General features: G+C 39.5%; 1 protein-coding gene across 1 annotated transcript in view; it reads right to left on the bottom strand.

Moving 5' to 3' along the window:
• Positions 1–12,817, bottom strand: part of Dock3 (dedicator of cytokinesis 3) — a 480,991-nt gene that overhangs the window by 131,888 nt on the left and 336,286 nt on the right. Inside the window, exons 14-19 of the mRNA XM_029554349.1 lie at positions 8,140–8,264; positions 5,964–6,126; positions 5,126–5,232; positions 4,383–4,554; positions 3,925–4,022; positions 1,593–1,676 (exon numbers count right to left, since the gene is read on the bottom strand). Of these exons, the coding sequence (XP_029410209.1) occupies positions 1,593–1,676; positions 3,925–4,022; positions 4,383–4,554; positions 5,126–5,232; positions 5,964–6,126; positions 8,140–8,264 (749 nt within the window). The remainder of the gene's footprint in view (positions 1–1,592; positions 1,677–3,924; positions 4,023–4,382; positions 4,555–5,125; positions 5,233–5,963; positions 6,127–8,139; positions 8,265–12,817) is intronic.

Raw genomic sequence — 12,817 nt, 5'->3', positions numbered from 1 at the left:
ACAATATGGATCAGGACAGGCAATATAATACCTGCGTAGGTGTCCTCTAAAACTTAGAAAGATGAGAGTATAAAAGGCTCTTTTAAGCCATAGAAGGCTGTGCCCTCAGAAAATGGTCTGGTGACCAGGGTAGCAAGGCAGAAGAAAAGCCACACTGCAAGTTTCCATTCTAGATCTGGCCTCAGTTCCCTATCACCTAGACTGGAGTACCTGATTCCTCTTGAATATATGGTTTTTTCTGTGGGACTGTATATATTAAGCAAATGCAGTAAACATTCACATCACTGCCCATTCTCACTAACACAACCTTATGAAACTCTGGTTCTGAAACAATTGCATAGAGGGAGAAAGCTTCTAAAGACCTCTGGAACTATACAGTGAGTCTCTTCTTTTCCCTGTGGTTATAACCTACTTTGTTTGTCAAAATGGATCATCTAGTTTCCTCTATTAGTCCCTGGACCTCTTGTTGGTATAGATCTTGATATAATGAAATTCTATTATTATTATTATTATTATTATTTTGCTATTTTTAGACAGGGTCTCCTTGAAGTCCCAGCTGAAGTCCCAACTGGTCTGGAACTTGTAATACAGACCTGGCCTTGCTCTTACAGAGATCCACTTGCCTCTGCCTTCTGAGTGCTGGGATTAAGTGTACCACCATGCCCAGCCTAAATTTTTTTATCTTTAAAGATTTATTTTTATTTTACTTATTTGCATATGTGTATGCCTATATGTGGATATGTAAACATATGAATGCAGATGCCTGCACAGTCAAGAAGAGAGTGTTGGATCCCTTGGGGCTGAGATTACAAGTGGTTGTGAGCTTCCCAATGTAGGTGCTGGAACAAACCCTGGGTCTTCTGCAAGAACAGTGCATGCTCTTTACTGCTGAGATATCTCTCTAGGCCCCAAACTCAATTCTTTTTTTTTTCAATTTTATTTGTTATTTTTATTTTATGTGTATGTGTGTATTGCCTGCATGTAGGTAAGTGCACCTGTGCTGTGCAATGCCCACGGAAGACAAAGAGGCTGTTGGATCCCCTGCAAATGGAGTTATGGACAGTTGTTAGCTGCCATGTGGGTGCTGGGATTCGAACCCAAGTCTTCTGCAAGAAGAGTCAGTGTTCTTAACTACTGAGCCATCTCTCCAGTCCCTCAAACAATTCCTTTAAAAAAATTTCATTTATTATTTTTATTTTATGTGTACGAGTGTATTGCCTGCATGTATGTGAGTACACCCATGCTGTGCAATGCCATGGAGGTCAGAAGAGGGCTTCAGATTCCCCTGGAACTGGAATTAATGACAGTTCATAGCTGCCATGTGGATGCTGGGAATCGAACCTGGGTCCTCTGCAAGAGCAGTCAGTGCTCTTAACTGCTGAGCCATCTCTCCAGCCCCAATTCTTTAAACTTGCTCTTGGAGGAATTTGTCTTTCAGGTTGGCTGGTTAGTCTTCCTCAGGTGACACTCCTCAGTTCCTTTTCTATTGAAAACATCTGCACGTCTACTGACTCCATCTAATAGGTTGCTTCACTTAGCTTTTTTGAACGATGTGACAAGAATAATTAATAAAAACTCAGGAAGTAACTTACCAGAGACTGAAAAACCAATAGGCCATATTTCTCTGTATTATCATCCAAAATCACAAAGAGTGTATCCAAGATATCCTGCAGAAACTGAAACAACCCAAGAAACAAAGGGTTCATGTTGTAGGACTCCCAATAAGCAACAACAACAACAAAAAAACTCCCACAATATTTTGTTTTGTTTTTTGTTTTGGAGACAGGGTCTCCCTGTAGGCCCAGCTAGCCTTAACCTTACAGAGAGCTGCCTGCCTCTGCTTCTAGAGTGTTAGATTAAAAGCCTGTGCCACCATATCTGGCTAAGAATCTTAAAATGACAAAATCATCTAGTACCCTGCCTTCATCTAGCTAACTAAAGGATAACTAAGTGGATTTTATATGTTTGTCTATAGTTCATGGGTTGCGCAAAAGCTCTAGAAAGGCTCTTTCTGTTAATCAAGTGCTAAACTTCTAAAAGATACCTAGACAGTATACCATTTTAAAATATTTTTTATTTATTATTTTTATTTTATGTGTATGTGCATTATGCCTGCATGTACATAAGTGCACCTGTGTTGTGCAACACCCACAGAGGACAGAAGAGGCTGTTGGATCCCCTGGAACTGGAGTTACGGACAGTTGTTAGCTGCCATGTGGGTGATGGGATTCAAACCCAGGTCTTCTACAAGAACAACCACTGTTCTTAACCGCTGAGCCATCTCTCCAGCCCCAACAGTATACCAGTTTTGAAATAAAAAGAATTAGTGGTTCTGATACCAAATTCATTTTGAGATCACTTTCCTGTAATCCCAAAAAGTTCAGTAGCCTCTTTTTCTCTTCTGGGGCCTAATTATATGGAAGACCTCTGGATGAGGTTGTAGCAATCTAGGCTTTAATCTACAGAAAACTATTTTTTTGGTCTAGGATAACTCCCAGGAGAAAGGCGAATATAGCCAATGAGGGCTCTCAATGGGGATAAAAATATATGGTAATGTTCTGTGTTGCTGGTTTTGATTTTTTTTAAATTTTGTTATTTTTATGTGTATGTGTGTACTGCCTGCACGTAGCTAAGTGCATCCATGTCATGCAATGCCTGTGAAGGACAGAAGAGGCCATCAGATCCCCTGGAACTGGAGTTATGGACAGTTGTTAGCTGCCATGTGAGTGCTGGGATTTGAACCCGGGTCTTCTGCAAGAACAACCAATGTTCTTAACTGCTGAGCCATCCCTCCAGCCCCTTTTTTGGTCTTTTTTAAACAGGATCTCCTTGTAGTCCCAGCTAGTCAGGAACTTGATATGTACATGAGGCTGGCCTCGACCTCACAGAGATCCACCTGCCTCTGCCTCCCTAGTGCTGGTACTAACGACATACACCACCATACCCAGCTTTGTTTGTTTTTTGATCACATGCCTTTTTTATTGAGCTGCAAAATTAAGGGAGAAAACAGTAAATAATGATGGATGCTTGAAATCACGAAAAATAAAATCTATTATCTTGCTAATCAAACCATGCAAATGATACAATATTTACAATTTATTTCAAAACAATATGAGATGGAAGGTACAGATTAGAGTCTATTCTATTGCTCTTTATGGTAAACATAAGCCCCTTTACTTGCTGCAGTAGAGATCAGTGCACTGTGTAGTATTTCCTTGTTGGACTTTGACTACCAGTAAGTATCCTGAGTGTTCTAGAGCTAAAGCCGGGTGGGTAAACAAGTTGCCTAGGTAAGCCCTAAAAACGACAACTGGGGAAAATACAACATTCATTAGATAAGGAACATCATAAAGGTACCTAGAGAAAGCAGGTGGGGTAAAGGGTAGGAAGATTTTCGTAGTATGTACTCCAAGTGAGACATGGGACAAAATTAGCAGCCACAAGTTAATGGACAGTACTTTGAGTGCTTATTATCAAAAGAATAGGGCCAGAAAGGTATCAGAGTGTATTTGTGTGTAAAAGGGTTATAAAGTAAGGAAAATGAGAAAGAGACTTAAAGAAGAGAGAAGAAAACAAAGATATTCAGACAGCACTATACACTGGGAATGGTTCTGAGCAGATACTTTTGCCACTATCCTTTAATAATCATTTTGTTCTGTGGGAAGTAAAACAAGTCAGAAAATAGGGCTTACAATTTGAATGTAGTTATTAAAAGATAATAAACCTGTTATGATATAGACTTTTTTTTAAAAAAGAAAGTAGTGAACAAAGAAACTAAAAAATTAGAAAAACCTCCCAAACTATTCCTGTTCATCTATTATGTATCTGGAAAAATGCTCTTAAAGGCTTATTGGCAGAAATCAGGAAGATCTTCTGCCCATATTCTTCCTCAGGCAATGTGCTTAGATTGGGTGAAAGACATACCTTAACAATTTCCTCCCCACTGACATGCCGCAATCTCCCTAGGATGTCCATGATCCGGTCTGGGAAGGCCTTCCATTTCAGCAGAGCAAGAAGGTCCACTAAAAAGCAAGCCCAAAAGATGGTGACCCCTGGGTCTTCTAAAGTTAAGCAAGGCCCACATTCTTCAGGCAAAGACAGATGGTATTTAGGGCAACAGAACTAGTTGTGAGCATAACATTCTTTAAATGATGAGATCAAGGCCAAAGATATACCTGTACACCATAGATGTGAACCCTCAAGCTACTAAAACCACAGGCAACATTGTAGGTTGCTTTTGCTGAGAAATTCCTTTAATTTCAAATGAAAAAAGAACCCTACCTTTGTATGAAGAAGAAGTTTCTATCTCAACATGCACAAGCAATGTGGAATCAACAACTGAAAACAATGAAGGGCACCGCCTTACAGACACCATGACCCACCATTCTGGGTGAGTTTGGTAGAAGAGAGTTGTGTAGAAATGAAGAAAGACTCTTTGGTGCTGCGCTGGAAGATGAGGCTGGAGGGGATATTAGGGCAGCCATTGTAGTCTTCTTTGCAGCAGGGTAGGCCCAGGTACAGAGCATGGTTGTTAAATGTGCTATTCTCATCACACTGTAGGTAAAAATAGAGAACAGAGACTGTATCTTGAGCCATGCAACATGCAAACACCAGGTCCCAGAGAACCTCTGAGTTAATGCTTGTTATTATCTTTCCAGGGTTGGACCATGAGTCAAAGGTCGTCTTAGAAGAGTGTTTTCTATTCATATTTTTTTCAGAACAGCTCATGCCTTTTAAACAAAAGTTGATGGGGCATGTGACTTCTACTTGGTGTGTAAGCAACCTTGGGTGGCAGTTATGCTATGATAGCTGACAGAACATGATCTGAAATAGCAGGTCTTAGACTGTATTAGTTAAGATGATAATGGCATAGAAGGGTTGGTAATGGATCTCCCTCCACTAAAGTAGGAGGTGAGAAACAAAGGGCCTGTTGGCATTAGCTGAGGGAGAAAGGCCAATGCACTTAGAAAAGTAAATCCTGCCCACAATTGTCCTGTCATCACCCATCAGCATACTACCCTGAATCCTTTGGTTTGACCAATAAAAACTATCAAAATGAGAACCATATTTGAGGGTGGCCATTTGAAAGGGGTATGGAAGAGATGAAAGAGAGCCAGGTTCATACCTTGTACACATAAAGCTCATGGATATCATCTGAGAGGGTGGTGCCATCGTCACGCATTAGGGGCGAGAATGCAAAGCCAAAGAGTTTCTTTTCCCCTTTGTCCTTTGCTGCAATCAGAACCAATCATTAGTTGGTTTTGCCTCTCTCCTCCTTTCCTTTTTAATACAAATTCCTTATGTTTGCCACCTACACTCTTTTGCATCTTACTTCTTTCATTAAGTAGGTAGCAACCTGACTGCAGGATGACTAGAAGTACACTGGAACAAATTTCTGTTTAATATCCCAGGTATACAGGCTACCATGACCAGAGCAGGAGCTAAATTTTTGGTCTTGATGAACCAGTAATTAAATAAGCACAAAGAAAGTATTCAAAGAATGACACTAGATACTTCAGACACTAGGAAAAGCCAATACCAGATCTTGTGGATTTTTTAAAAAAGATACTTATTTATTATGTATTTATTTGTGTGTGTGTGTGTGTGTGTGTGTGCGTGTGTGTGTGTGCATGCGTGCACACCCCTACAGGCAGAGGCCAGAGGAGGGCATTGAATCCCTTGGAGCTGGAGTTACAGAGGGTTGTGAGCAATCTGGCATGAGAACTGGGAACCAAACTCAGATCCTCTGGAAGAGCAGTATGTACTGTACTCTTAATTGTTGAACCATCTCTTCAGCCCCATGGATTTGAACCATCACTTTTACAGTCTAAAACACAGAACACAGATTCTTTATTCTTAAATCCTCATTTTCTTGCCCAATAATAAGAATCCTCATAATTTGATTCCAGAAAATAGAGTTATAATTTTATTCTTAAGAAAATACAGAGGGAAGTCTTACTCACTGGAACAATGTCTGAACTCAAAACGCAGGTGGGAGCCCCGGAATCTGTCAATGGGGATAGGTAATTTGATAATTTCTCCCCAACGAGGACTATTACTGTGGTAGAGGACAAAGGAGTGATAGGAACTCCTATTTGGCTCTCCTGAACCCAAGCTGATACAGTCCTGAAAGAGAGAAACAAAACAGAATATTATTTCAATGCAGGAAGCACATCAATTTCTCTGTGTCACTAGAACACTTTATTTTCTCCAATGTGAAGCTCTTGTTTATATACTAGGACAGATGGAGGTGATTATGTACTTGGCTTAGACTCAGTATTTTTAGAAGTAATTGTATTGATAATATAATTATGCCAGGAATGCCCAATCTGAGGCCAGTGGGCCACAGGCATCCCAGGATAGCTTTGAATGTGCCCTAACACATTTGCAGATGATATCATGTCAAAACATCAAAAGGTTGGCTATCCCTGGCAGCAATCATAATGCTCCTCATTTTCCTTGGGTCAGAAGTAACCATACAAACTGACAGAAGCTGGTTAGTGCATGAAAATCACTAAGGTAAGTTGTTGCTATTCTTCTTTTTTGCTTTTGCTTGTTTATTTGTTTGTTTTGAGATAGGGTCTCATTATGCAGCACTGGCTGGCCTGGAACTTGCTATATAGACTAGGCTGGTCTTGAACTCACAGAGATCTCCCTGCTTCAGCCTCCCATTACAAGCATGTACCACCACAACCAGCAAGCTCTTGGTTCTTGCTGAGAAAGGAAACAAGTGCTCTATGAGAGCAGTCAACTGTATATAACAGTTGACTAACAGTTTAGTATTTATCAGATCAGGAATAAATACTAAATTACAAGGTAGAGAGACTGTTTTCTAATTTTCCTCAGTGTAAAGTTGAACTGATATTTTAGGTTACCTTTACTAACTTTCCTTGGATATAAACAATATAAGCCAGATTTAATTTGACTCCATCTGTTAAACTAAAGGACAGACAGCTTTAGGCAACAAATTAGAACATCTCTCTTTTCATATAGGAGTGACACGAGTGGCTAACAGCTCTGCTTCTTTGGTACTTTCCCATACAAGCAATGGTGTATCTAGGTCCTTGAGTTCTTCTTAAATTTTTTTTCACTTATTTAATTTTTATTTTATGTGTATGTTTGCCTGCATGTATGTTAAGTACACCCATGTGTGCAATGTCTGTGGAAGCCAGAAGAGGGTGTAGGGTCCCCTGGAACTGGAGTTATGGGTGATTATTAGCCATCATGTGAGTGCTGGGAACTGGGTCCCCTGCAAAAGTAGTTCGTGCACTTCACTGCTGAGCCATCTCTCCAGCCTATTTTTTGTTTTTCTAAAACAATGATACACAAATTATTGTTCTATTCCTATTTTAACATTCTCTATTTCTGTCTGCTTTGTGGGAATGATTTAATTAATTTTTCCCTTTTCCCCTGTAAAATGGAGCTGATAGTTCCTGTTTGGCCTCCCTCATGGGGCTTTTGCCAGTACACCAAAGTGAGATTAGTAAAAGGCTGATCTGCCTACAATCAAGTGCACTGGAAATGGCACTCTGTTATTCAACAGGGTCTTTACCATGATATGACTGAGGGTAAAACTGACAAGCTGGAAAAAAAAATCACAGATCTCTAGGGTTTCCATTTTCAATGAAGAATGGCAGAAGACCCTGGTACTACATGGCTGGAAATAATGTTCCAGGGCTGAATCTTCTCTTTTTGGTCCCTAAACTCAGTACCAGTAAGTGGGTATCTAAATTCTACCCTTCACCAAAGTCCAAATATAATTTTTTCAAAGAAATATAATTTTCTCAAGGAGCAAAAGGGCAAAGTAGGACCTAGTAATAGTTATAAAAAGTAGGCAGCTCTATGCTTGGTTGAATGGCAGAACAGGCAACGAGTAGGTCAGAACTAGAGGGAAAAAGTCTAAATTGTAGCAGGAGGCATTCAGGTCAGACACTAGGAAGAATTAACGTAAAGACTATCTGACACTGGAATTCATTTGCAAAGTATACTGTAGAGCTTCCTGGAAGAAAAGAGAAGGCAGAAAAAAAAAATGGATGTGGGACAATTTGATTCAGTTCTGCTTAAAAGGAATGAGCTTTTGGACAAGGTCCACAGAAATACATTAGCCATTATTCCAAATTACTGACTGACAAGACTTACCTTCAATATTTCTCCATCTGCATAAAGCACATACATGGTCACTTCAATATTCTTTTGAACACTCTTTCCCCCTCTTTCAAAATCCCCTTTCTCCAGGGTTAGATATAAGTCATTGCGAATATCACCTGTGGAGGAAAAAAAGTGCCATGTCATCATGACCATAGAAGCCACAATGTCCCATTTGCATGGAGGATCAGGCTAGCATTTGGATCTTCAGGGACTCAGGTGGGTGCTCAGGGCATTCCAAGCTCGGTTAATAATGATGGACGGTCTACCAATACCAATGCAGCAGTACTCAGGAAGGTTAGTTTTGTGTTCTCTAAGTCTGAATTCGAAAGGTGTTCACCACAGCTTATTCTTTTGGATGACAGGTACTCAGACTGCTTAGTCTCTCTCCCTTCCAGGATGGCTACAATATAAGTTCCTCAAAGAGGGAAGATTTTTGAACATATTTTAACCATGTTTGATTTTTCCCCTAAAATTTTCTTTTCTTTCAGAGGTTATATTTCTTTTTATTTTTTTAATTTAATTTAATTTTTTGGTCTTTTTGAGACAGGATCTTCCTGTAGCCCCAGCTGGCCTGGAACTCACTATGTAGACCAGGCTGGCCTTGAATTCATAGAGATCCATCTGCCTCTGCCTCCCAAGTGCTGAGATTAAAGGCATGCACCACCATGCCCGGCTTATAGGTTCTCTTTCTATACCCTCCCAAATTTTCAGAGTCTGAAGAGAGGACATACCACCTCTTCTTTCTGAAGGCTTTGTTCCACATTCCATTCCCTGCAGGAGTCTCAGGCCAAGATCACTGAACTACCTATCACTTTTATTAACAGGAATTCTCCTTTTTTAAATGATCAAGGAACAGATCACTTTGTAGAAGCAAAGGTGGGAAGGTAATGGAGCAACAGCTGTTGTGCTCTTATTGCTTTCCTGTGCTATGACTCCAATCCATGTTGTCCACCCATCTGTACTGCTCAATCCTGGACAGGAGAAGTTTAAGCTAGTAGGTCCAACATGACCCATGCTACATCTGCCTTTTAAGTGGGAGTAAAGTGAGGGAAGACAGGATTATTTGTTCATGTAGAAGAGCTTATTTAGGATGCTCTAAGTTTCTAAATCTGTAACATGACAAGTTTTACTCATATTCTAAAAAAGGCTTTTGATTTTCAAAAGATCATAGTAAAGGCTATGGGGAAAATCTTTTTAAAGAGAGAAAATGGCAAAGGAAAACAGGTTAAGACTAAAGTGAAGATGTGTCAGTAGCCCAAGGAAACCAACTGAACAATTAATTTGTAAAGCAATTCAGAAGCCAGGCACTTTTTTTTTTTTAAAAAAAAAAACTTCAGGTCTGGCATATCAAAATATGTTCATTACCTAGAATCACAATGACAGAAAGAAAATTTGATTATGGTTAGAAGTTGAGCATTCTGGTTTGGTCAGATGTATGTAGCACTGCCTTCTTTCTTGTACCAGTGGTCTCTCTAACTACAAAACATACAAATATCTCTTGGGCATGAAACTAATAGAGTGGATCTGGCATATATACTTTCTTTTGGCATCTTTATGACTCATCTTTCCATTCTTCAAGAGTGCAATCTAATAATCACAATTATATGGATGCACAACCAAAGTTTTCAAAATAATTTGACTCAAGTAGAAAAGAGCAGTCCACGACAAATAAATATTCTTCAGGAGTCCAGAGAACATTCTTTAATGGTGAAGGCCATCCAGTTTCCTAAGGCTGCCATGAAGGGAAAAGGAAAATGTGTTCTGAAGATCACATATGAACACAACTGTTACATATGGCAGCTTTAAGGGTACCCATCCTTGCACTCTTCCCAAACTCTTTGGTTGGATAGAGTCTATGCTTTGAATTCTGATAAATTTGGAACCTTAATCTGCTTTCTTTGCTTGGATCCTCCTAACATACCATTAATAGCACTGAAGTATAGGTGGGGTGGGGAAGGCAGATTGAGAAGGGAAACTCAAATTCATCAGTTTGTCACTGTCAAACCATTGGCTGAATAAAATCAGTCCTTAATGTAAAGTTCTGAAAGTCTAAAATTCAGACTTTACTGGGAACTTTACTATGGACTATTGTTATTATAATACAATAAATCAGAATTGGTTATATGTGGAACTTTTAACAATTGAAATAGCCTCTTCTGATAAAAGCCTTTTAATTATACATTAGTTTTCCTGTGAAATTTAAGTAATATTAAATTTTTAGAATGACTTAGCATCAAGTAAATAAGTGAATTAAGAGAATTTTATTGTAGAATCTAAAGGCTAGGTGGCTGGTTTATATATTACTCTGGTTTTCAGTTTCATTGAGTTATTTTAAAGATAATCCATGTGGCTTTTAAAAGCAGGTATCTGTGGGCTACTTGAAATATTCTTCCAATTCATACAAACTTTTAATTTCTATGGCTCTCTATATAGGTGAACAATAAATATGTCCTTGAAATGAAATGTCTTCAAACTTTTTTTAGAAATATAATACAGAATACTAACATAAAACTTGGCATTATCTTGCAGACTGTTAATGGCAGAATTTGATTTATGTTGTTTTATTAAATGAATTCACAGTTTTTAAGCGGGACATTTTAAGTGAAAGTGCCAATTTTAAATTGGAAGAGCTAAGCTAGATATTCCTACATGTCTTTGGTTGTTCTTTACTGGAGATTAAATTGCCTAGATCAGGAATAATCTCAGAAAAGGTATTTGGCTGCCTTACAGGTTGCAATTTGGCAAATTAGGCTTTCATTTTAAAAAGTCACACTTGTGAAGGCTAATATTGCTGGAAGGGGTACAGGGCTTCTTGTGAAAAGGTTTCTGTGGGATCATTTAAATTGAGATCCCCACTAATCCTCCTGGAATTATGAGAAAACCCAAGAAGCAAATGTGAACAGTTCAAGAACACCATTATGGATAAGCTTCCAGGGTTCTCCTGCTCTTCAGCTGTTCCTATTGCACATTATACGCTCCCCAAATCTACCAATGAGATCATGCCTCTAGGTTAAGGCATTGTTTTCAGGATAAAATTTAATACCCATTGTTAGGAAATGTTTTCTGGAGAGGGAGGATGACAGGCACATTGTAAATAAGATGGGAAAGAGGAGGCCTGAGTAGTTGTTTTGGAGGTTTATAGGACAGTGCCTGGCTGATTGTACTTAAATCACCTGAGGAGCTTGTTAAGAATGGATTTCTCGGGACTGGAGAGATGGCTCAGCGGTTAAGAGCACTGACTGCTCTTGCAGAGGACCCAGGTTCGATTTCCAGCACCCACATGGCAGCTACAAACCATCCTTAACTCCAGTTCCAGAGGAATCTGAAGCTCTCTTCTGACCTCCATGGCACTACATGACATGAGTGCACTCACATACATGCAGGCAATAGACTCATACGAATAAAATAAAAATAAAATATTTTTAAAAAAATAAAAAAAGAATAGATTTATCTACTCTTTGGGGTTATAGTGTATCTTGTGCATATGTATTCATAAGAATATTGCTAGGTGATTCTGATCTCTTCCAGGTTTATACCAGGGGACAGAATATCAGGTCCACTGAGAAGGCAGTGATAATGTGTGGCTGAGAATAAAGGCCTGGGCAGCACTTTAGGCAGCTTGGAGAAGTGCTGGTAGGGTGAAGTTAAAAAAAAAAATTAGTTTTATTTTATGTGTATGAGTGTTTTTTTGTTTGTTTGGTTTTGTTTTTGTCTTTTTGAGACAAGGTCTCCCTGTAGCCCCAGCTGACCTGAAACTTGCTATATAGACCAGGCTGGCCTTGATCTCACAGAGATCCACCTGCCTCTGCCTGCCAAGGTTTGGATTAAAGGCCTGTGCCACCATACCCGTCCCATGTATATGAGTGTTTTCCCTGCATGTATCTAAGAACAATGCCCACAGAGGCCAGAAGAGGATGTCAGATCCTCTGGAACTGGAGCTAAGGACAGTAGTTAGCCACCATGTGGGTGGCTGGGAACCAAACCTGGGTCCTCTGGAAGAGCAGCCAGTGCTCTTAACCACTGAGCCATGGCTTCGGCCTCTGAGGGCAAGGTTTTTATGTAGAGTGCAGGAGTAGGTATTGCTGAGGGTGGTCCTCCTAATGGGTTGTCATTTTAGGAAAGGCCTTGGACATCCTTGCCTCCTTTTGTTTTATAGTCTCAGATGATGGTGGCAGAGGACCTTATAGCATCAACAGTATTTTTCATGTCTGAGTGCTTAGTGCCTAGGTGCTATGCAACAGTGTTTTTTGCATGGAGATGAATGGAGTTTACTCTTACAAGAAGGGCTCAGAATCTATTTTCTCTGTCCTCTTCACAGCTCTTATAATAGACAATGGCAATTGCTGATACAGCGGCAGGTCAGTGATCTAGATAGGTAATAGGAGGCAGAGGCTGGAAAGTTTTTCCCACACAGATTAGATAGGATTTTAGATTATGTGGGTCAATTGTATATCGTGTGTTTTCATGACTCTTTATTAGTCTAAAAAACACTGTGAGGCAGAAAGGATTTAAGTTCAAGGCTTGTCCGTATTATACAGAAAGATCCTGCCTCAAAACTCAAAAGACAAAAACATTCTTGGCAAGACCTACTAAGGCAAATTTCTGGTTGAATTTGGCTTGGGTATATAGTTGGCTAATATCTATCTAGCTTGGAATGTTTATATATGAA

The sequence above is a fragment of the Nannospalax galili genome, unplaced genomic scaffold, assembly GCF_000622305.1.
Source record: "Nannospalax galili isolate Female #2095 unplaced genomic scaffold, S.galili_v1.0 scaffold851, whole genome shotgun sequence".
NCBI lineage: Eukaryota > Metazoa > Chordata > Mammalia > Rodentia > Spalacidae > Nannospalax > Nannospalax galili.
Note: the sequence above shows the minus strand (reverse complement) of the source record. Positions and strands in the feature narration are given on the sequence as shown.